This window comes from Tiliqua scincoides, chromosome 1 (genome assembly GCF_035046505.1).
Source record: "Tiliqua scincoides isolate rTilSci1 chromosome 1, rTilSci1.hap2, whole genome shotgun sequence".
Taxonomy (NCBI): domain Eukaryota; kingdom Metazoa; phylum Chordata; class Lepidosauria; order Squamata; family Scincidae; genus Tiliqua; species Tiliqua scincoides.
In genome coordinates this window covers 189,528,567-189,554,036 of record NC_089821.1, presented here as the reverse complement: position 1 = coordinate 189,554,036, position 25,470 = coordinate 189,528,567, and the positions used below count along the sequence as shown (strand labels likewise).

Here is a 25,470-nt window from a genome sequence, read left to right as displayed (position 1 = left end):
CCCTGCCTGTCCTTCCTGTAGAGTTTATAGCCCGGGATTGCGGTATCCCACTGATTCTCCGCATTCCACCAGGTTTCCGTTATGCCCACTATGTCAATATTTTCCCTTGTCACCAGACATTCCAGTTCTCCCACCTTTGCTCGTAGACTTCGGGCATTCGCATAAAAGCATTTATACACGGAATGCCCCAGGATGGGCTGCTTATTCGCTCCTTTGTCCCCGCATCCTCTCATTGTGCCAAACTGTCTATCACATCCCATCTCCCTACCTTTCCCAATTTCTTCTCCTACCCTGCCTTTGTCTTGTTGTTCTCTAACCTCCCCATCCTCATCCCATAGGGCTGAGGAGTCCCGAACCGGATGCCCCTCGGCTCCTGTCGGCCTTCCCCCAGGGATCAGTTTAAAAGCTGCTCTGCCACCTTTTTAATGTTATGCGCCAGCAGTCTGGTTCCATTCTGGTTCAAATGGAGCCCGTCCCTCTTGTACAGGCCCCGCTTGTCCCAAAACGTTCCCCAGTGCCTAACGAATCTAAACCCCTCCTCCCTACACCACCGTCTCATCCACGCATTGAGACCCCTGATCTCCGCCTGCCTAGCTGGCCCTGCGCGTGGAACAGGTAGCACTTCAGAGAACGCTACCTTTGAGGTCCTGGCTTTCAGCTTCCTGCCTAAAAGCCTAAATTTGGCCTCCAGGACCTCCCAGCTACACTTGCCCACGTCGTTGGTGCCGACATGCACCACAGCCGCTACCTCTCCCCCAGCACTGTCTACTAGCCTGTCTAGACGAGAAGTGATGTCCGCAACCTTCGCACCAGGCAGGCAAGTCACCATGCGGTCCTCACATCCGTCGCAAACCCCCCTCTCTATGTTTCTAATAATCGAATCCCCCACTACAAGAAGCCCCCGACCCCCCTCCCGCCGAGGACCCTCCCAAGCAGTTGCTATTTAAAAAAAAATTCCCCAAACATTCCAAAGGCTTTGGTCCTTTCCACACTGACCAGGAGTAAGCTCCATTATTGTTAAAAGCATATAGTAGCCTGTTAAAAGTACAGAGGTGAAACATTTCCCTCAATGCAGTCACATAACACAGTAGCATCAAAATACACTTTGAAATGAATGGGGGCCCGCATGAAATTGGCTCAAGACCCACCTAGTTGGTCCTGACCCACTGTTTGAGAAACGCTCAAAAAAGAGTGCGTATGTATGTACATATCTTATATTTACGTGTGTATATACACACACACACACACACACACATATATATATATATATATATATACACACACACACACATACATATATGTTGACCTCCCGCTGGTAAGAGTCAAGCCCTTCACTGGAAACACAAGGCAAACTGTACACGTGCCCCTTCTGGGATCCTCCCAGACGCTCCTCCCCCTTCCTGTCGTGAGCCTCCAAGCCCTGCCTCCTTCCTGCAGGGACGTCACGCACGGCTCAGCTGCATCTTGTTGGGCTCGCGGCTCCGCCTTTTTCAAGAGCGGGGGGGGGGGTGGGCGAGAGGGAGGAGTGGATTAACCCTTTCACCACCTCTCTCTCAACCTGAGGCTTCCGCCCGAGCACGAGAGGCGCGGCTCTTTGGCACTGTGGCGCGTGCGGCTTGAAGTGAAGCGCGCGAGACCCCGGGTTGCTCCGCCCGCTCGGCTGACTCTGTGGGTACAGCGACAGCTCTCGTCCTCACTGGCGGTGGGGGGAAAGGGGGGAGGAAGAGAGGAACAAACAAAACGGTAGCGGAACGGGGAGTGCAGCGCCTCGCAGCTGTTGGCTGTAGGACGTGCGCGCGCACCCGCTGCGTTCTGTCAACAGTGCGGCCCCTCCCGCAACGGCCTCTGCGCGACCGTTGGTGGCGGGCGGGGGGCTTGTGCGGAGGGCTCGCTGTTTACATGCAGGGCCTGCTTTGCGGCGCTGTGAGTCACTCGCCCGCCTGGCGCCACAAGGCTTTGGCTGCGCGTTTAGCTCCCTGTGGCTGCAGTCCTGCCCACACTTTCCTGGGAGTAAGCCCCATTGGCTATAGTGGGGCTTACTTCTGAGGAGACAGGCATAGGAATGGGCTCTCAGGCTGCAATCCTATCCACACTTTCCTGGGAGTAAGCCCCATTGACTATAGTGGGGCTTGCTTCTGAGTAGACAGGCATAGGCTTGGGCTCTCATTGTACCCAGCTGACCCATCTTCTGCATTACCCCTTAGGAAGAAAGGGAAGGGAGCTGGTCAGTTTGTCTTTGCCCCCCCCCCCTCCACACACACTCCTCAGCCGGTTCCCAAGAATGGAATGAGCCTGAACCTCACCAGAGTCCTGTCCTCCTGTGACAGTCACCTGACAGGGGAAGTCAGATTTCAGGCTTGGGGGAAGGGAAGGGTGGTGTGGCTTCCTCCACTTCCTCCCAGCAGACCTGGGTCCTCACTTTGGCAAAGTGAGAGCCCAGTCCTATGCATCTCTACTCAGAAGTAAGTACCATTATATCTTGTGGGGATTACTCCCAAGTAGGTGTGGACAGGATTGCAGCCTGAGTGAATAAAGGCAAGGGATTGCAATGATACAGAAGATGGGGCTGCTGCTGCCTCTGAGTGCTCCTCTGCTTGATTCATTTTGAGAAGCACTGGGTGTTGACTGGTTTGCGTTTTCTCTTTGGGTGACTCTGCAAGGAGGGCTGGGTCCAGTGGGGATGCCCAGAGTGAGAAAGGCCCAGCCTCTGTTTGCTCTTCCTCCCTCCCTTTAGGCAGCACAGTGGGGAAGATGCACAGGGTACAAGCTTCACCACCATGCTGCCCTTCTGGAGAGCGTAGGTGAGTGAGCAAGAGGATGAGACAGGCTACTTAGTGCTTTGCACCAACAGCAGCCTCTGCCATCTTGCAAGCCTGTGGTCTGTCTTTGGGTGGCCCTGTTCCTTGCAACTATCTACCGCTCGCTCTTCACTGGTGACCAGCAGCAGCAGCAGCCCTCTGCCATTGGGAGGGAGGCAGGAGAAGGAGGTGCTGCTATTGTGTGGTGCACAGAGAGGGCCCCCTGTCACTGGATCCAAGACTTTAGGCCCAAAATGATCCAGGGGTAAGAGATCCAGAGATGCTCAGCTGCCTTGAGAAACCCAGTGCAGCTGCTCCAAAAAGTCTAGTAGTCTCTCATCACATATGCCTGTATTCTGCATTTTTCTGTGTAACGATCATGAAAGACCATGTTCAGCATGTCACTGCTGCTTATAGGCCCGATAAAGTGAGACTTCTTTAGTTTTTTTTCTTCTCACTTTCTCTGATAGCCAATGGCCAGTCTCAAGGCAAGTTGCAGGTGTTGTTCTGTGCTCTTGGCATGTGAGCACTATTCCTTATTAGTCAATTTTATATAATGTTATGTAAAATCTATACTGTATAGGTTTGGGAAGCTGTTTTCTACTACGGCTGTCTATAATAGTGAACCTAAAATTCAGGATTTCTTCATCAGTTATTAAAGGCAGCTTTCACTTCTGCTATGGGGCTAGGAGAGAAGGGATGCCACTACCCCCCGTTTTTTCCCTATCAAAAGGGGTGAGGGAGCCTGGCTTCCTGGGGACTTTTACTCCGGAAAAAGTGAGGAGATGGGTACCCTGATCAGTATGTGCCTTTGTAGCTGATCTACTTAAAGCCAACTAATTCTGTGGGGAGAGGGGAAGTCTGGGCTAATCTCAGAAGATTATGTGGGTAGGTTGCCACACCCAGTCTTATCCACTGGCCTTGGCAATGTCTTTCCCAGAGTGGGAGTCCTGGTTCTCACACAGGTTATGCAGGCTCCCTTTGGAACCAACTGTCAAGCTTCTTCATCACAGGCCCTACTGCTTGTGAGTGTGTAATTTACTACTGTCTACTCTTGCAGGCCTTCCAGACTGGAGTCTTCCTCCTGAGCCTGGTGAAACATGGGGTTGGCAGTCCGGCTGGAAGCAGGCATCTGGTCAACCTCAGGAAGTGCTGACTGAGAGGAGCTCTCCTCGGAATCGTCTTCTCCCGAGAGCATGGGGTCCCCTGGCTTCCTTGTTGTGTCATGAAGCAACCTGACAAATTCAGGAACATCGTGCCCTAATAGGACAAAATTAGGGATATTGTCTATCTTTAACAAGTCCAGTCCTTGCTCTTTACCCAAGTACCCTACATGTACTTCGCATGTCGGTGCAGGCAAGTGATCCTTGCATGTTTGCATGGGAAAGGAGCTGGGCAAGAGGTAAGTCTGGACCACTGAGACTGCACTACCAGAATCAAGTAAGGTTGTCACCCATTGCTCTCCCAGCTCAACTTTGGTTGTCATGGGGGGGATTTTCCTGGGTTTACCTGGCCCTTGTAGGAATGCTGTCAAAGTAACATTCCATAAAGGGGTGGTCTCTTTTGTCCACGTGTATAGCAGGGGGCCAGTTTTTGTATTTGTTGCTCCCTCCAGGGTGGGGTGGGTTCTGGGCCCTTCTGGGTGAAGTGATTTTTGGGCTCCCTGGCTTCAGGCAGAATCTCCTCCAACATGTGCCAGTGTGGGGTGCGGGGCCTGGCAGCGAGGCTGTACCAAACTGTACCTCACATGTGTCCCATTTGGTCCTCCCCTCTTGAGGGGGTTCATACATTTGCAGTCTGAGGTTGGATTCTCCAGGCAGCTTTGGTTTCCCCTTGAGGGTCTCAATGGGTTCTATCATCGAATGATTTTAAAGGCCATCTTATGATTGGCTGGTTTGTTGCACTGTACCTACACCCAGGCCTTGGCCAGCATATGCTTGATTGAGAACTACCTTATCCACAATCTTTGACTCACCCTCGGTGACTGGGCAGAGCCACCAGATAGTTGCTTCCCCTATGTTTGCCACGATGGCCTGAGGCAATCTACTCTTCATGTAACAGATTTCCCTCAACTGGAATCAGTGGGATTCCTCCATGATCCCATATCTTTCTAGAATCACTTCATTTAATGTGTTGTACTCTGAGGCTTCCTATGCTGGGAGCATCCATCAAACTATCAGGGCCCAAAAAGTAGTCCCATTGGGCCTTGGGCTACTGGGCCATCTCTGCCAACCTTTCAGAGGTAGTCAAAAAGGCTTCTATGTCATACTCTGCTGTCAGTTTTGTTAAGTGTCTTGTGATTGGTTCACTGTGGTAGTAGCTCTGACCACACCCTACACAACTGGCTGGGTGAGTCTATTAGCCCTTCTTTCAAATCTTGTCAAAGGGCTGTTTGGTATTACTGCTAGTGCTTTAGCATCTCCTGAATTAATCATCTTTGTTGTTTGGCAAGTCATTGGCCAAACTGGGTCAAATCAGCAGAGTGGCCTTAGGTCTCCGGTTCCCTTTCTTACTTACTAGCTGTTGCTGAGGGGCACATGTTCACCCTCATTCTCCACCATGTTATTGGTGCACCCTGATCAATATCTGCCTTTGCAACTGGGCTCTTTAAAGCCAACTTGTTTGGCTGTGGAGTGAAGTCTAGGCGGACATTGTGCGGGCAAGGGGTTGCTGTACCCAGTCACCTTCTCCACTGGCTTTGACAACATCCAAGTCAGTCAGGCTGCAGACTCCCTTTGCCCTCGGAGCCCACTGTCAAGCCTCCTCATTACAGGCCCCTCATGGCCTATATGCTCTGTTTCATACTCCACCCTTTCCAGGCCACCACCTACTTGGCCTGCCCCAAAGTGCTCAAAACCTCCCTGCCATATATTAGTGCCCTCTCTGTCTTCTGCTTCCTTCCTGCTATTTCTGGCCATTCCTGCCCCATCCTCCCTTGGTCCGGGTACTGCCTGCAACCCTCCAGCCCCATGTTTCCTTTGGCTGGCTGGGTTGGTGTGGGCCGTGTCTCTGTGTTGTGCTGAGCGCTCTTGTGAGAGGGGGAGGCTTCTCCGAGTGACTGAAGACCTGAAACCAAAGGAGGCATTCTTAGTGTGCTGCCCCTGGCCAACTGTGGACTGGTTCACATGGAGGAGTGATGGGTGAGTGGGACAAGGGTCTAAAGGAATTGAAGTTAAGTGGACTGTGTGAGTCTAATAAGCCTATCGTTGAGGGCTGGTTGTCATGAGGAATGTTAGAAGTGTTGGTTGAAAAATAAAAAGGAAAGTGGAGGATAAAGGGATTTGTGCTGCATGAAGTCCTTTGAGTATCTTGGAGGTGAGCATTAGGGTTGGGATGATGCATGACATGAGGTTAAAATATCCCCCCCCCCATACTATACTTCCTCTCCAACCATATTGCAATAAAATACTCAAGTTGAAGGTTGTCTTCCCATGGCAGATGTGAGTCCTATAGCACTATACTGCACAGAGCTAAAAGTTCAAGAAGGGTGGGAAAGAAAAAAGTGTTTGCTGCAAGACTTCTGTTTTAAGCTGGGTGGTGTCCTGAATGAACCACTTGTGTTAGGACCTGAGAATACATTTCCAAAAATGGTTGTGAATTCTCACTTGTCTAACAGTACGCATGAATTGAAAGGATGGGGGAAATTCATCCTTTTACTGTTCTTCAGCTGCACCGATTTGAGAACAAGACTGAAGTTAAATATACGATGGGCAATTAATTTGCAGTTAGGCTTATCGCTTTCTGGACACTAAAACTGAACAGGAGCTGGACACTAAAACGGTACCAAGCTGCATCCTTTTTGCATTGATTTTAAGTTTGTGTTGGTGAGCTAGCATGAATCAGATCTATTCACTTTTTTTGCTAACTGTATATGGTGTAAAGTAGTGGTTCTCACACATTTAGCACCGGGACCCACTTTTTAGAATGAGAGTCTGTTAGGACCCATTGTAAGTGATGTCATGACCTGAAGTGACATCATCAAGCAGGAAAATTTTTAGCAATCCTAGGCTGAAATCCTACCCACACTTACCCAGGAGTAAGTTCCATTTACTATCATTGTTAAAAGAATATACATAGTAGCTTGTTAAAAGAACAGGTCTTTAACATTTCCCCAAATGCAGTCACATACCATGGTAGCATCAAGTCTAATATATTAAAAGTAAAATATTGAAATGAATGGGGACTCACCTGAAATTGGCTCATGACTCACCTAGTGGGTCCCAACCCACAGTTTTAGAAACACTGGTGTAGAGTTCAGACTTTGTTCCTAGTTCAAACTTTAGCCCGGCTGCCAATCCACTAACAGTTTCTGGACAGGTGTCTTCATTTTAATTGCTCTTGACATATTTTGAGGGTGTAAAGAAGAGTTAATCTTCACTATCTCACATTATTTGTAAATGTTGCACTGTTATCCATCTTATTTTGGAGAATAGCTTGATTTCATTAAAAACACAGAGAAGCATTCTCCATATCGTCAGGAGTTCTTAGGAGTTCTGTCCCCTGCGATACAAAAACCTCGGTTATGGGGGAATCCTATAGAAATGACAGGTTCCCCCCCCCCCCCACGCTCATGAAAATTCTGGAAGCATGGGTGTTTTTTGCTTAAACAAGGAACATTTTTAAAGAATGCAGTGTACAGGACAACCAGCCTGTACACTTCAGGAGACTAACAGGTAGCAGGACAGTTCCTGCTTACCTGCGCTCCACCAGTGGCTGGGGCTCCCGCTTTGGCACTGATGGTGCGGTGCAGGCCTCTCTGTCTGTGTCAATTGCTCTCTCCCAGTTTGAACCACGAGTTACAATCAGTATAATCAATTTCTGTAGTGTTTAGACTAGTCTGGCAGTGCCTAAATCCCTAAAAGTAAATGTTGGGATTGATTTAAATAATCTAGGGTTTCTTTAGAAAGTTAAACTTTGCAAATGCTCTAATTATGAAGGTGCAAGCTTCTAGCAGCAGTGGTATACCTGGGGGGTGCATGGGTGCAAGTGCTCATGGGTTGCACATCAAGGGGCTGCTGCCTCCCATACATGCTGCACTGAGGGCCGCCTGCGCCCTTTTCTGAGGACTGGCGAGGCCGTGCATTTAAACTGGAGAAATTGGGTGTGATTTTTTTTTAAGGCTCTCCAGAGGCATTAGAAGGTCTTTTGAGGGCTGGTGAGGCCACATATGACCTATCCAGCCCTCAGAAGGCCTCCAGACCTGACTTGTGCCCCCCAAAACATTTTCCTCAGTGGGGAGGAAATGGTTGGCACAGGGACCAAGAACATTAGAAGAACAAGAAAAGTTAATCAATGGTAACATTCTTTTTGCAAATTATTTAATTTTTTCCCTTGGCAGCTTTTAAATTTTTTTTATGAGGAGTCTCAGTGGTTAACGGGCTGAACAGCTCTTTCTTCTAACAGTGGATAATATCTTATCTAATGAAATATTAGTGCTGTTTAACAGTTTCTTCAAACTGTATTGTGATTATATTTAATAAGGTCCAACCTTGGATCTTCACACATTTAATATTGCATTTTATTATTTTTTTCTTTATTGCAACCATTTCTGCATATATTTCAAATAATATGCAGTGTTTCTATTACACTGGAAAGGTGTGAGTAAATGATTGGGAAGAGATGTAAAACTAGTAATAAATAGGCTGTTGGAAATGCAACAGAGTGAGAGACAGTTGTGCAAAACCTTCAGTGTAATGGGGTGAGAAGTTAAGACTGAATACAGGGAAAGAGGTGATGCTTATGAATGAAAATAAGAGATCGGTGACATTAACCCATTTTTGCCTGGCCCACAGGTTAATACATTCGGTCCCTGTTGCATATGTGCAACTTTGGGCAGAAATGGCTTAAAGTGGTGAAAGAGGAAGATAATTTCAGCAGTTACTTTGTATGGCTCAGAGAGTAAAGAGATGACAAAAGGTTGAAGAAGAGAAGGTTGAAATAGTGCAAATGAAAAGATGCTTCCTGTGTGAGGAACAGTTCTGCAGGAATGGCGAAGATGGGTATTTTAAGCTGCTATAGTAGAATAATTGAAAAAATATTGAGATTACCTAAAAAGAAAAGTCAAGGTACATGTTAGGATAGTTAAAAGTAGAATAGAATTATTAGAGGAAGTACACTGAGTACAGTTTTATTAATGGAGATACAGTACATCTATTTGCTAGATCTTATATATTGATCTGGTGTTGTTCGTCTGTAATTCATATCATGCCTCTCCATGTGCTCAAGATGTCATAACAAAAAGAAATCAGCATTATTGAAACAGAGGAATTAGTATCCTTTGAAAAGCAAAATCTGCTATGTGCTTCTGGTTGTTTACTCTAATTCCTTTGAACTCTGCTACTCCTAAAGGTTTACTATTTATTGTAATGTAAACATTGCAGAGTGAGGGGATAAGCTGAGGTGATAGAATTCTGGACTGTTCCACATCAGTTTTCAGGTGTGGGGGTCACATTTTTAATCCTCTCCCCTTGTGAAAAACATCCTATGTTTTGAAAATTGGGAAGAGATCTATGCTAAACCTTTCCTCCAGTGTGCTCCTTTACAATATATACTTAGTACAGTGAGGTTCCCCCCCCCACACACACATAGGAAAGCATTCTGAACTTAAACTCTACATTTGCAGTCTGAAGTGGAACAGTCCTGTATGTTACCAACTCACACTGTATAAGGTGTTGATTGGGTCTTACTTTCCCTTCAAAAGAACGTCACATCATCTTGTGGAGCGGTGACTTCAAATGAAAATTATGCTTTTGGTCTGAATTGCCTGCTCTCTGCCATGAAGAAAACTACTTCATGGAGCAGGAGGTCTGGTCTAGAGGGCAGGAGGCAGGAGGTCTGGTCTAGAGGGTAGAGCCTCCGTCTGCCTGAAGATAACATCCACAAGGTCGCCAGTTCGAGGCCACCGGCACTGTGCAACCTTGGAGCAGCTGACAAGCTGAAGCCGAGCAATTCCATCTGCTCTGAGCGTGGGAGGATGGAGGCCAGAATGTGAAGCCAGATCGGAATGAAACACCTGAATGTAGTGGTTCTTGAAAGAAAGAACCTTCTTTGAAATTATAAAAATCCCTATTTAATAGGGATTTAATAAAGCCTGCCTATGTAAACCGCCTTGAATAAAGTCTTGAATAAAGACCAAGAAAGGCGGTATATAAATACCTGTTGTTGTTGTTATTATTATTATTACTGTAGAAATATTACATTATTTTTACCTTAATTCAGGGGTTTCCAAACGGGGTATCACCATGTCCCAGTCAGGGAACCCTGACTCTACCCCCTTAAGGGACAGGGAGGAGGAAAGGCAGTGATGTGATCACCAGAATCGTACCACTACTGGGGACAGGGGGGCTTTGAACTTACTTAATGCGGTACTTTAAATCTAAAAAATAACAATTGTGACCCACTTCTGATTTTGTGTTTGCAAACCAGAAGTGGGTTGTGATCATTATTTTTAGACTTGCTGTGGCACAGGGAGCCCTGTGGAGGATTCTGCAGGGCTCCCTGCACCCCCTCGAGGCCGGCACTGTGATAGGTAAGTTCAACCTCCCCATCCCTGACAGTGGCGCAATCCTGGTGATTACATTGCTGCCTTCCCCCCTCCCCCACAAGCATTTACCTTGGTTCCCAAACTCCCTGCAAGTGGGAATTGCTACCTTAATTTACTTTTAAATTATTATGAAATGGAGCTGGTGCAGTATAGTTGCTAAGAGTGTGAACTATGCACATGGACGTTCTTAATTCAAATCCTGCTTCCACAATGAACTCCATTTATTTGGAGGGAGAGGCAAGTTATAAATCATCTAAACAAATAAATTAGGTAGCTTTAGACAAGTCACCATCTCAAAGCCCAATCCTGTGCTTGGCGGCACGGCTCCGTGCCACCGAGCACTGTCGCAAACGTTCCATAAGGCACATTTGCTAGCCTAACTGCTGGGCTCCCGTCCGTGCTAGCCCAGTGCCGGATGGTGTTGGGTTAGCACAGGGCGGTTGCCCAGCTTCCGCAGCATGGCGGTCTCCTGGACTGCCGAGCCGCAGTACCGTATGTGGGGGCTGGGGCTGGGAGGAGGCGATAAGGGGAGAGGGGAGGCCGGCAGGGGGCGGAGGCATGACGCAGGGAGGAGGGCGGGCTGGAGGCATGCTGGGGGTGAGGGAGGGAGGCGGGTTTGCGGAGCTCTATTCCGCAGGATCCAAGGTGCTCAGGAAGGGCTCCGTGCCCTATACAAGCGCCTTTACCTTACTGCTGACCAAGGTCGGTGGTAAAGTGAGTAGCCCCATTGTGGGTCTGCTTATCTTACCTGGGAGGCGCCTCCCGTGGTAGCTCTGAGTGTGCAGGATCCAGCGGCAGTTGTTCTTGGTGCCGCCGAGCCTGGGTACCCCGGGCAGCTCAGGATTGAGCTGCCCATCACTCTATCAACAATATGGGGTTACTAATACAAATGTATTACAGGGTTAGCAGTTTTCCAGGAAAGAGACCCTTAGTTTTAGACTAGGTCAGGTGTGGCCAACCTGTGGCATGTGATCACTTTCTAAGTGGCACACAAGAGTTGCTATATATTATTGAAAAACGTTTAAATAATAATAAAGAAAGCACTGCGTCAGTTTATGGTTTGCTTGATTTCTTTGCTACTCCTTACACAGCAACCCCCCCCCCCAAGTTTTTAATGCTACAATAGCTACTCTGCTTGATTTGCTCTGATTGGAAAATGTGGGGAATGCAGGAAAAAAAATGATGGACAGGAGAGAAAGCTAATAGAGCGGATCCTAGTGAGCTTCATTTCAGCAACTGGTGGATTACTCGCTTACCCAAGAAGGCCAGTATTGGTGGTGTGCTAAAGCATTGAGGGGTGGTCTGTAGGAAGTGGCAAGGGCTAAGCAGGGCAGTGCAGAGATGGCCATTGAGATCAGCAAAGCCCAGGTGGCCCAGCCAGGCCGAGATAACATCTTCAAGAAAATCATGCACGAAAATATCCTGACTAAGTTCATCTTTGAGGATGAGAAATTGGGCAGACAGAGGGGGCTTGAGCTGTGCAGAAGGGCAATGAACGCACATTATATGGACCTTGGAACAAGTCCTGCTGGGCTGAACTTGCAGGCCACCTTTCTGGCCTCATCAGCTTTCAGCCAGTTGTCTTTAGAAAGCCCCAACAGCACTCCCATGTTTCTTGCGCTTTACTTTCTGGCATTCTTAGTTCCTGAATGTCTCTTGTACTGTGCTTAGAAATAATATGCATTTGCTGGACAAGGGAATTTCTCCTGTGTGTGATTTTGGCTTTACATGCTGGCCCTGGAACATAACCCTCACATAAGATAGGTCTGACTGAATTTTTAAATGATGAGAATTTTGTTTCAAAATTATGATGGGGGTGTTCTGTTGACTGTTGAATCTCAGTTCAGTTTATGAATGAAATGTAAGGAATTGCTGATAAACCTAAACAAAAATGCAATTTCTCTCTTCCCTTATGAAGAGATCAGGGGAAAGATTGGGCTATTAAAAAGGGAGGCTTCTATTCCCTCTCTTCGTATAAGAGAATTATCATAAATTAATGATAGGAAGGAGGAAGGAAGCTATTGACAGGAAGAAGGAAGCTATTTCTGTATTGTGGCTTTGTTTTCAAGTGCAATAGTTTGACTTTGAAATGCAGGCACCCTTTCTTCCAGCATTGTATATATTCTAGTTGCTGCTGCTATATGCCTGTTACTCAAATGCTGGATCTATTTTAAAAGAAGTTTCGTCATCCTTGCTGCAGACTCCAGCAGGTTATAGGCATTACACTCTTCTCCTTGCCATTGAAGATAAACAGAGGCAAGGAGATTAATTTGAGGGCATTTTGGCTCATGAGTCTGCACAGAAGAGCCTCTCAAAGTTAATATACTCCAAGGTTACTAAAGCACTTTGAACACATTGCTTTGTAAGTTTTCAAATATAGAGTTCTTTTAGGTTATTTTACAAAAATGAAGATTCACTTTAAAGAAAAAAATAGGAAATGTGTGCATGCCACTTGTGCTTCATAGTTACTTCTAGCAGAAATTGACATTTTCAAACAGATACCATATATTCATATGTGGTAAAAGTTTAAAAACGGCCCCACAACTATTCTACTGTTAGCATTATGGTTATATTCCTGGGCAGTGTTTTAGTTGGCTTTATGAACTTGTTCTTCTATTTGTAGAATACATTTTTTTCCAAGCATTGTTCTTTTTGAAAGTTTTCTTATTGCAGAGTTTCTCAAACTCTGGGGTGTCACAATGCCCCAGCTGATAACCTTTGCCCCACTAAGGGGTGGAGAGGGGGAAATACAGTGACGCAGTCCCCAGGCAGCAGCCTCCCTGGATGTGGGGAGCCCTGCAGAAGCCCCACAGGGCTTCCCAGTAGGTGGAGAATGTAAAAATAAATAAAGCAGTCACAAACCAGAAGTGGGTCATGATAGTTTTACATTCTTGGTGGCTTGGGGAGCTCTGCAGAGGCTTCTGTGGGGCTCCCCACATCCCCAGAAGGCTGCTGTTTTGTCCTGTAAGTAAAAGAAAGCCCCTGGCAGCGACGCAATCCTGGTTATCACATTGCCACATTCCACCCTCCCCTGGAAGGACTTACTGTGGCTCCCAAACTCCAGGAGAGTTTGGAAACCACAATCTTATTGTAATATAAAGATACTATAACAGAAATCCCAATTTTATCTTGATTATTATCAGGAAAATGTCTGCTCATACGTAATATCTCCCCTCCCCCGCATTCTTTGTTAATCATATGGCAGTTTATCTTTTTACTGATTCTGGAAACTTTGGCCCTCTTAGAAATACCTTTTTAACCTCGGTGAACTTGGTGAACTGGGTTTACCTTAAAGTAATATGATTCCACCTAAAAAAAGGGAAGTTTAAATAGAAATAGTGTGGTGTTTATAGCATATTTCCTTAAAGTTAAAAGCTGCCTATCACTGATGAGGAAAAGGAGTGCCAAGCCTGCCTCCTCTTCGCAACCTCTAGTGCAGTGATTTTCAACCTTTTTCGTCTCATGGCACGCTGACAAGGTATTAAAATTGTCAAGGCACACCATCTGTTTTTTTTACATTTGACAAGGCACACCATGGTGTTGGTGGGGGGCTCACATCCTCCAAAGGCCCTACTAATAAATGACCCTCCTCCAAACTCCCACAGCACACCTACAGACCATTTGCGGCACACCAGTGTGCCACAGCAGAGTGGTTGAAATTGGCTGCTCTAGTGCCTTAAAACAGTATGGATGTCAAAACAGATTCTGTTATTATAATCTTGAGAAGAAGTAACATTTTAAAAACAAACCAAAAAATAATTCAGAAGATGGTTCTGTAACCAGAGCTAACTAAATCTTGTTTTCTACAAGACTTCTACAGTATTCTACAAATAACTGAGGCTTGAATCCAAAAAGATAAACTGTTGAACCTAAGGGCTGAGGCATGCTCCATGGAAAGTTTGATTTATTTCTTTTTGAGCATCACCTCCTAGTGCCATATCAAAAATTGCTTTTCAGCCTTGGTTCAAAAGTGATAGGCCATGCAGCATGAGGAGCTTCTGTTCAAGAAGCACACATTCAAATCTCTGTTAGGAGTGCCAGCTAGACATGTACCATAGATATAGTACATGAAATTTTTGCCAAGTAATCAAGCTCAAATTATTACTTTGCCTTATCTCCTCATCAGTCAGAGGGCAGAGCCTTTCAACTCTGAAAAGTTTCCTTTGTCAAGCAGCAGACAGGCACCAAGTTTCTCAAGCAGCAGGCAGGCACAACTCCTTAGAAGCAATTTGTTTCTAGAGCAACGGTCTAGCCAAAGTCAACCTTTTATTCTCCTTCCTTCTGCTGCAGCCTGGTTCTGCTTTGCAAATGCTTGCAAAGCAGGTCTGTTTTTGAAACACCAGGATGGGAATCTTTCTTTCCATTTGAAGCAGGCTACAATTCAATGCACCATTACTTAAGAACAACACCCATGGAAAGCAGTGGGTCTGCTTCTGAGTAAAAAGGGTTGCAAATATATGCAGCTGCATCTCACTGCTTTGAATTGAATTGCACACTCCCAGTTATGTGTTATGGATTGTATGTTGTATGTAGAGCTTCTGGCTTAACACACCAGACACCTTAAAGGTGGATTTGATTCATGGTTCTCTTGCAGTGGTTCCCAGTCTTTTTCACTTGCATATCCCTTGGCAGCCCATTTCCATAAATTGTACCCTTCATGTTAGCAAAATGTTTGTAATTAATAATACAAGCCCCCATCTCCTCCATATGAAAGCCCAGACTTCATGTATTTATCACAGTTTTTTCTCTTTTTATCTGTTTGAAGAACAGAAGACTCTGTCTTTGCACTGTTTTGCACCAGAAGTGTGCTGAGAAATTCTGGGTGATTGATCACTTTCCATATTATGTTTCAGCTTTTTTACTGTGCTGGTTTTCAATCACTGGTTCATACATGAATTGATGACCAAAAACTAGCTCTTGGTGGGGCTTTCACAGCCAACTAGCTACCTCCCTTCCTGCCTTGCTGGTCCTTGCAAGGCATTCCTGTCTTGCAAGGCGTTCTGGAGCAGGACCTGCCTTTTCTGCCATTATTCCATTCTTTTTCAAGTACCCCTAAAGGTCCTGTTGAGTGTCCCTGGGAGTACATGAATACCAGGTTGGGAACCACTGTTTTACTGGTATGTTGTTTGCAGTGCACTTACTCTGTTAGTGCTTACAAAAAGGTGATGAAGACCAGAATTTAAAAAGAATAAAAATGTATCTTATGATCTTTTACTATGTTTTTAATAAATTAGAGACTACAGTTCTCAGGTAACAATTAGTGGTGGGTTATTTTTCGGATCTTGCCTTGAGTAAAATCAGACAAAACTATAGTCAGACACCCCCCTAAGTTTAACTCCCGACTTATCCGAGGGTCATAGAAAATTCCATAATTGCTGACTCAAAGCCTGCCCTCGACTTATCTGTGGGATCGACTGGCGGGCGAGTATCTGCGGTAGTTCTTGGGGCGCAATTCTAATTCAACTACAAAAAGCTAAAAAATTCAGAGTTGTCTCTGGCCAGTCCTATTCCCTTCAGGGATTGATAGTATGAGTTTTTTTTTACCTGTGTTCTCTTCTGATATTAGGTTATACAAGTATGTACAGTACACATTTCTACAACAGACTGAAAATGACATGTGGCAAGTATATGCAACCTCTTGATGGCAGAACAAGTACTTTATACTGCAGCTTTGTGTATATGCTGATGCTAGATGTCAGAAAAATGTGACATCAAAATCACACTCTGATTATCAGGAATTAGTTAAATGATACCACATGCAGAGGTATATTTGGTAAGCTACATTATTCTTACCACCAGAGATTACTCTAACTCAGGGGCCTCTAGACTTTTCGGCCGAAGGGCTGCATCAAATATCTGGCACAGTGTTAAGGGCCAGGAAAGAAATTAAATATAAAATTTAAATGAATACATTAGAGATGGAACTTAGATGAATAACTGAAATGAATGAATTAATGGGCTCAAATGTCTAGGATTTCTCCAAGCACCAACACAGCCCGAGAAATAAAGTACACACACTAAAATAGACCCCCATTCCCCCACCTTACAAGGACAACTCTGGTTGTGTTTGGTCATCTATGCCAGAGGCTCTCGGGATTAGAAGCTGGCCATGGGCCTGATAGAGGGTCTCCGCGGGCTGCATCTGGACCCCGGGCCAGGGTTTGACTTGATCAGGTTTTACTGCCTATTCTGCTTCCAGGCAACACAGCTTTGACACCCGTGGAATTTATGAAGAAGAGGGTGTGAAATTATGAAAGTGACTCCCCTCCCCCTGTAATTGTAGGAATTGCACATGTGTTAATGCTGATATGACAGGTAGAGGACCTTATGGAAACTGGACAGGAAAACGACTGTGTGACCAGTGGTAGCAATGCTCCAAAGCCATTTCATTTAATTATAGTAGATTATTTAGGTAGTGGCTGTACAACATTTTGAGCACATTAAGGCTGCAATCTTATACTCACTTATCTGGGAGTAAGTCCCATTGAAAACAATGGGACTTATTTTTGCATAGATATGTATAGGGTTGTGCTGTGAATAATGTAGAAGAACAAGTGTAGTTTCTGTTATACATTGTGCTAATTGTAAAGTTGCAGGACTATAACTATATTGTACAAAATGTTTTTTCTTTTTTGCTCTTTGAATATTCTATGCTGTTTAAATTATTAAAATAAAAGTTTATAAATGCATTAAACATTGTAGTATGCTTCTTTACAAATGTCAGCAAACCTAGTAAGATATAGTGTCGTGTATTTCACCTGGAAATGGTTACAGAGGGAGGAGACATAGAGCGTAACAGAGAAGGGAGCCATCATGACTGTCTATTTATAAACCAACTTTCCCAAAGGTTATGAGCTGTCACCTGATGAATTCATACTCTGAGTACATAAAAACCTATGGAAGCAACAAAAACAATCTTGTTTGAACCTCTTTTCTGGATTCATGCAAAAAGTATTGTTTTTTTCACCTAGACTATAAATCATTTTTTACTCCCAGGGGACAGTCTTCATGGAGTTCTATTCCTGACACCTTTTCAGAGGTTTAAAGACCAGCCTGGCCAGATGGATGTGTGGAAGACAACTAAGAGTTGGTATCAACTAAATAGTCATTTAGAGTCTACTGATTTTTCTGTTTAGGTGAGTGAAACGTCATTAGCAGTTAACTGTAGATACCCAGAAATATAGGTGGTTAATGCTTGTGCCTGCTGGATAAGTTTTGCAGGCTTCTTTAGGTATTTCAATATAGAAATGTATCAGCATATCTTATCCATGCAGTCTGCAGCTTGTGCTTTGCATCATGATTGTCTGCCAGTCCACATGGTAGATGAGGTGTGGGATTGTAGAGTAGTGCACAATATGCAGTCTGGATAGGTGATGGTTTACCGTTTTTGTCAGATCCCCTTGCATTTTCTGGTAGCACTTTCTGCAATTCTGATTGTTTTCTGCAGTCGTTCCTAGACTTCCTTCTCGCATAAGATGAAGAATTTTGAATAGAGCTTTTACATTTGTGATACTGAAATTAGCTGGATTACTTTTTTGTTATTAGTGCTGAAAAGAATAAGTAGAAATTAAGCTTTTCAAGACTAGTTTTTAAAATACCGACCAACCTTGTTATACATGGATTTTTTGTACACAGATTTGACTCAACACGAACGACTGCTGCAAATGAGAAGGAATGTGCTGATCCCTTGAGAAGGGGAAAAAATCCATCCCTTTAAAATCACAGTTTAAAAAACTGCTTGTTACTGTTGCAGAGAGATAGTCAGGCAAGCCATCATTCCATTCTTCAGCTGAGCCAGGCAAAGGCTGGGAGTCCTTTGCATTTCTAATTGCTGACTGCCTCCACAACAGTAAGGAAAACTGTTTTTAAACTCTAATTGTAAAGGAATGTACTTTTTTATTTTTTTAAACTGCTTTTATTGAACACATGTTATGGTATCAACAGGGAGTTCCAGAATCAAACTCCTGCAGATGTTGAAGCAAGACCTTATTCCATTAGGAGCAATGGAGGGTCTTTAAATCTATTTTTCCACTGTTTTTTTATCCACAAATTTTTTTTTTATCCACTAGGGGTTCCAGAATGGAACCCGATAATGAGGGACAACCTGTAATATGAAATACTGACTGGGTTCAGACATGAAACCAACTAGACTATTGTTTATTTATTTATTTGTTTATTTGTTTATTTATTTATACAGTTACAGTATTTATATACCGCCTTTCTTTGGTTGTCAGATTTCTCCTCAGACTTTAATCCAAGGCGGTTTACATAGGCAGGCTGTTCTAAACCCCATAGGGATTTTTACAATTGAATAGTTCTAGTCTTTCATAGAACTCCTCATTCCAGCTGGATTCCTTCCTGGTCTGGCCTCTCTCTGGCCCTTCGCCTCCCACACTCCACTTGACGGATTTTTTAGTGTTGCTTTTGTGAGCATCAGACTTGCATGCTCCCTTCTCCCCTTTTAAGGCAAAGGGAGGAAATCTGTGGCATCATATCCTGTTATAAAACAAACTGGGATTTGCCACTGCTTCTGAATCTGACAAATTCTGGCTTGTTCTAACTACAGGTAGAATCAGGATATAAAATATGGATACCTTGTCTGGGATCCTGGCTAGTTCACAAGCTGTGGCTAGAACAAGTCAAGATTTGCTAATTTTGGATGTGGCAATGAATCCGTATTTGTTTTAAAGCAGAATCGGAAGCTCTGAAGTGGAAGGGAGGGTAAAGTGCATAAGCCCATGGTTTACTTGTGGTTTAGCATGACATTGAAACAGGCCTCTTAGCACTTTGATTAAATTAAAACTTAACCAACTATATAGCCTTTGAAAGCAACTTGAGTTTGTTGTTTACAGTAGTGACTATTATTTCATAATTTTTGTTTTTATTCAGGTGCCTGAGTTGAGTGGGTTTTTTAACATCCCCCAAAGAGTTAATGCATGCCCCTAGAAGATACTGGACCTTTTACAACTTTATAATACCTATTTAGATGTCACCAGCATTTCCCATGTTAACAGTGCTGAGCATGTTTTACTATATTTGCCTTCGGCGCCGAGCCAGGACAGCTACACGGGGAGAACTGATGAACAATCGAAGAGCCATTGAATCAAATAGAACCTTACCTGTCAACGTTGAATTAATCCAATATGCCAAAGAAGTGTTGGATTTCAGTTCCCATTATGGTAGTGAAAACAGTATGTCATACACCATGTGGAATTTGGCTGGAACTCCTAATGTGTATCCTAGCTCTGGTGACTTTACCCAGACTGCTGTCTTTAGAACTTATGGAACATGGTGGGAACTGTGTCCTAGTGCACGACCACCTTTTATGAGGACGCCACCTAATTTTCATAGTCGGGACTACGTAGAGCTTGCATTTGAAGAACCAGTTTATCCTACAGCTGTTCATGTTCTGGAAACTTATCACCCTGGTGCTGTTGTTAGGATTTTGGCATGTTCTGCAAGTCCTTATTCCCAGAATCTACCCTCCGAAGTAAGGTAAAAATCTGACCTTATTGATTTTCTCTTCCTTTTTTAAATATCAGATCCTAAAATATATAAAAACAGAGTATCATTGTTTTATCCTGAAATTTGAGTGTTTTTACCAGAATAAACATGTTGGGGATTTTTCATTTATATGTGACCTAAGAGCTTGTAACAGAAGCATAAAAACCATGGTTCACATCTGGGTAACTTCTTACTGTTGTATCATATTCAGAGCATTGATGATGGTGATGTTAGCAGTCCTTCTTAGTACAAAATCACTGCTTAAGGCAATTCATTGAGAAACTAAATGATATGATGCTTAACTATACTTGTTTCTTTTTCTTTTTTTTATTTTAAGCATCAAGTACAACATTTTGTAATTAGAACAAAAGGAATCTATTTAAATGACCATATAAATAGGTTCTTTGTATTTCATTTTCCACAATACTCTTTGATATACTCTGTTATAATATATAATTATATATTTAATATACTCTGTTCAATATACTCTGTTAATATTTACTAAACCTCCTGTCTTCCTGATTGTTTTGGGAAGTCTTGTGGGTTTATGGGAAAAATGGGTCTTCAGTCAGTGATTAGTGTTTTTGCTAGAGCACCAATGTCTTTTGAACTTGGGAAAAAAAAGAGCTTAGTTATACTTGTGTATGTAATCTTTGTCTGCTATATTTATTAATTACAAAAATAAATAATTTATGGATTAGACAAATCATAAGTTTCCAGTCATTTAAAACACTTGTGTCTAAGGGAAAAAGTAGTCACTGAATATTTAAAATATTTTTCCAGTCCTACATATTTTTTAATGGGATTTCACAAGCTGTCCAAGTAGTACTTTGGGATACGGTGTTACCATGTTATGGCTAATTTCAATGCTCAGACTCATTATTTGGAAGCTTGCATAGCAGCTGATTCTAACTAATTTGTGTGTAGCATTTTTGTGTGTAATTGTGTCTTCTGGCTGTCACACTCAGGGCGCAATACTAACCAACTTTTCAAGCACTGGCATAGCTGTGCCAGTGGGGCATTTGCTGCATCCTGCACTTGGATGGCCAGTCACAGGTGCCTCCGCAAAGTAAGGCAACTTCTTACCTTGGAGTTGCATCACCCTTACCTCGGTGCTGGAAAGTTGATTAGGATTGTGCCCTCAGTGAGTTTCTGCAGTATCCACTGAGAGCAAATACAGTGTGTGCATCCTGTAATTTAGACATCAAATATTTTATTTCCTGAGATTCCCAAATAAAAGGCTTGTTATAGGATGGAGTTGGGTTAGGTCATCAATCTGGAAGTCTAATCTTGTACCAAAGAGACTTGAAACCCCTAATAAACCTAAGTTTCCTAGTAGGTTTTTCAAAAATCTTGTCTTGAAAAGTTGTAAAGTTGGCTCATACTGCTAGGCTTGTGTAGACACACTTTACCCAATTCCAAAAGGTTCAAATTGTTTGGAATCTGAGCATGCCGTTCAAATCTTGATGAATTCTACTTGGAAAGGGAAGGTTGCTCCAGCACTTGGGTATCTACTGTCCATGTAGACACAGCCATTTTTAGTTGGGTGCAGTAGCTTTATGCGAACAGCTTTCAGAATATCTCTGAGCCCACCTTGGTATCTTGACCAAGCTATGAAGTAAAGCATCTACCAAAGTAATCTTATCACTTGATATTTTTATCTGCTGCTGCTGCTTTTATTTAATCAGAGTTCAGTCTGCAGGTTTTGGTTATTCCATGCATGTTTTAAGAAAGAGTCTGCCTGAAATTATTTGTTTATACTAGAGGAAGGTGGGTTCTATGTCTTAAACCATTTCCCCACAGCAAGGGTTTGTGTTTGGGTGTTCATAGTACACTTAGGGTGCAATCCTAGCTGGCCTGCCTGTTCTAGCTCTATGAGGCCAGAGCCATTAAAACCTCTGAGAATTCTTGATTGAGATGTCACATGGAACCATAGCCAGAGCAAATTGTGATTAACAAGCCACCTTCATACCATGAATTAAGATTACGGTTTTCTTTTTGTCCAGAATAAACAGTAGTTGGAAGTTCCAGTCTGAATGGATCAAACAAACTATCGTTATGTAAAATAAGTCATGGCTCTTGGTGGCACTTAACTGGTCTGAAGTAATGAAATGTAATTAAATGTATCTTCTATACTGATGATAGTATTATGCGTGTGTTTTTTTTGTAGGTGGGAGATCCTTTGGTCAGAACCACCTACCAAGGTAAATTCACCTCAGGCACGTCAGTTTACACCTTGTATCAAACAGATAAACTTTCCTACAAACTTAATTCGTCTGGAAATAAACAGTTCCCTTCTGGATTATTACACTGAATTGGATGCTGTTGTACTACATGGTGTGAGAGAGAGGCCTGTTCTTTCACTTAATACTTCAATGATTGATATGAATGATCTGGATGATGATGAAGATGGAGAGAGAGACTGCTACAGCATGGACAGTCTTAATAAGCAGTTTAGTGCTGCTGCCTTCAGGGAATGGACAACTAATGGATACTTTGATAAATTGCCTTATGAGGTAACTGAGTGGGAATTTTTATTAGACCAAAGTAGAATTGCCCTGATCAGTTAGGATACTAGCATTCAGTAAAGATTTTGATATGCAATTGCGAATACCATCATGTATGGCCCTTTGGAAGCTGATCTGTATACATGAATGTGTGTCTATTATTCCGACCCCCCCCCCCCCAAAAAAAAATTTCCTGATCTTGGCATATTTCTAAAACCAAAGATATTTTTCACAGTGCTGTTAAACAGGTCCAAGTATTTCATCAAAATACTAAAATCCAGCATCAAAATCCTAGTTGTTTATGGATAAAGTTTTTCTTTTGAGAGTTATTCTTTTCCCTTGATTGGTTACAGGAAAGAAATTGTCTTTTCTAGGGGTTATCATTTGCCCTTCACAATTATGTAAAATGTTTTTTTAATGTTTACATTTTGTTTATTGTGTGTATTGCTTAACAAGGCAACTAGTCAACTGTTGGATCTTCATTCTGTTATTATAAACACCTGTTAATAAAATTACTCAAAATAGGAGGATGTATTTTTTCCTCCTTTGAAAGAGAAAAGGTTAAATCTAAATCTTCTTGTTAAGGTAACTCCACTGTCATTATGAGTACTCTGACTCTATTCCTATTTCATTTTCGTACTCTGACTCTAGAAAGATCTCAGAAATCTCTCCAGTGTTCTTTTATTATGTTAACTGATTCTTTTAGAAAATGAAATATCAGCAATAGACAGCAGCTGCCATATTTTTCCAGTAATGCATAATAACCATGGAGGTTTGAAAGAGACTCTGCATGTTATAAGATTAGTTTTCAAAAGCAGATATTCAGCAGCATTCTGGGAGTCATCCTGAACACATCACGTCTATTCACATATTCATTATAGTATCAAATTGTGCTTTATGCTAGGGTACACACACACACAAAAAGCAAATTTCTGACAGACACCAGACTCTAAACTAGAAATGATTAATGGCTATTAGCCTGTAGGCTTAGAACCTGTTATCTTTGTTTAATCAAAAGCAAAAAAATGTACTTCAGTTACATCTTAATGTCATAATCTTAGTGACATTTCATTATACCCTTTTCATTTCAGGTATTATGAAGTGTAATTTTAGTCTGTAGTGGGATTAACTTTTCTAGTGGTGATACTGACATGTTAAGCGATTTTTATCTCTGATGCAGAGTTAGTGATGTGTAGATTATTGGATACGTTAAAAATGAAATTAGTTAAAAGAGACATTATTAAGTTTTTATAGCCTTCCTAACCATGCTATAATAAAGAAAAACGAGAAGTAAAAATTTGTTCTCTCTGAAAGGAATTCTTCTTATTAAATCTTTTATGTTCTTGCGTTACAATATTCATTGCAATTGCAATGAATGCCATTTTTATAATTATTACTCTGAAAATAGATTCAGTGTTGCTTTTGACCCAGTCTTATCCGGGATTGGTTTGGTGCATGAAGGGGTTTACGACAGTGGAATACAGCTCTGCTGTCGTAAAATGGCTTTTGGCAACATGCACAGTGTGCCAGCAGCAGTCATTTTAGAAGCATTGCGGCAATGTGGGAAGGCTGCTGTCAGACCCAGGAAGGTACATCCAGCAATGGCAGGGGGTAGACGGAATGGAGAGGGCGTAACAGGAAGAATACAGGGGTGGGGTGAGAGGCAGACTGGGGCCAGGAAGGGGACAGTATCAGTGATGCTGCCAATATCCTATCCCCCATCCTAGCTTCAATTCACCTTTCTGGGTCCACTTGGATTTGCCCAGGAAAGTAGCTGGTACAGATCTGAATAGACAAATGTCCCTTCTGTGGCCTGAAACTTACCCATGGGATATGGCCTGCGCCCTGTTCGCATTGCTGCATTGGAGCAGGGGAGTTTAGTAAGATTGGACTCTAAGACTAACTCCTTTACAAGTTCACAAGTAACAGCATACAAAGTGTTTCAGTGTAATTATATTTTTGTAAAAATGCTGCAGTCAAAGATCAGGCTAATGATTTGATCTTATGAACCTCTGCAAGCAGCAACTCACAGTTTTTGACTGGTGTTCTGAAGTACCAGGAGACAACTTTTCTTCTTATCGCAGCAGTGGGACTTGATCCTAGCTCTGCCACCAGTACGAGGCTATTGATAGTGCTCATGCCAGTGACAAAAAAACCAATTTGCAAGCTCGTTCCACTGGACTGTGCCAGTTGCTTATCATAATACTGGGGTACTGAGTTCATCATCTAAGTAACCTCAGTAAACACATGTATGCAATTATGATTGTAGCAAACCATTCAACATTAATTCCTATGTCATGTGCATGCATGAAGATGCCTTATATTATGCCAGACCTTTGGCCCTCAGTGATAGAGCACACACTTTGCATTGATAAGATCTCAGGTTCATTCTCTGGCAATAGAGCAGAGAAAAATTCCTGCCTGAAACCTTGGAAGACCCATTGCTAGTCTGTGCTGATAGTCCTTACCTTCAGTGGACCAGTGGTCTGATTCACCATAAGGTAACTTTCAATGATTTTTTTTTTAATTGGCGACACTGGAAAGTCAGTTGGCTGTATTTTGAACTGCTAAACAAATTTTAAACTAAATTTTTGTTTGTATCTAAATGTTGTATCTCACTATTCTTAGGCCTCACGAATGGCACAGGACTCTCAAAGTACCTAACTGCTCTGTTATATGCTTGCTTTGGGTATTTAGAGTGGGCATGATCAAGTCACAAAGTTAAGCACATTTAAGCCACATTCCATTCAGCAGGAGATAGCATTTCATAAGCAAAGCCCTGTTGGGTCAGGCCAAAGGCTTGTGTAGTCTAGCATCCTGTTTTCCATAGTGGCCCATCAGCTGCCTCTGGAAAACCCACAAGCAAGGAGAGAAAAGCATACTCCTTTCCTGCCATTGCCTCCCTGCAACTAGTATTCACAGGTATGCTGCCATTCAATCTGGAAATAGCACATAGCAATCATTACTAGTATCCATTGATAGACTTGTCTGCTATGAATTTGTCCAGTCCTCTTTTAAATCTACCACAGCTAGTGGCCATTACTGCATAAGTGCAATTCAACAGACTAATTAAGCAAGTGTGTACCAAAATTAAGCAAGTGCATAATAGGCTTGTGTG

The 25,470-nt window shown here is 43.1% G+C and overlaps 1 protein-coding gene across 3 annotated transcripts in view; it reads left to right on the top strand.

The window, feature by feature from the left end:
• Window positions 1–1,548: 1,548 nt before the first annotated feature.
• The window catches only part of FBXL4 (F-box and leucine rich repeat protein 4), a 53,005-nt gene continuing 29,083 nt past the window's right edge, over window positions 1,549–25,470 (top strand). The window contains exons 1-5 of one of the 3 annotated variants that reach the window (XM_066612881.1): window positions 1,549–1,668; window positions 3,859–4,200; window positions 17,338–17,477; window positions 19,231–19,836; window positions 22,016–22,049. In XM_066612881.1, coding sequence (XP_066468978.1) covers window positions 19,328–19,836; window positions 22,016–22,049 — 543 coding nt within the window. In that variant the 5' untranslated portion in view covers window positions 1,549–1,668; window positions 3,859–4,200; window positions 17,338–17,477; window positions 19,231–19,327. Of the gene's footprint in view, window positions 1,669–1,734; window positions 1,924–3,858; window positions 4,201–17,337; window positions 17,478–19,230; window positions 19,837–22,015; window positions 22,362–25,470 lie in introns of those variants that run through there. The other 2 variants (XM_066612868.1, XM_066612875.1) reach the window with 2 other exon arrangements.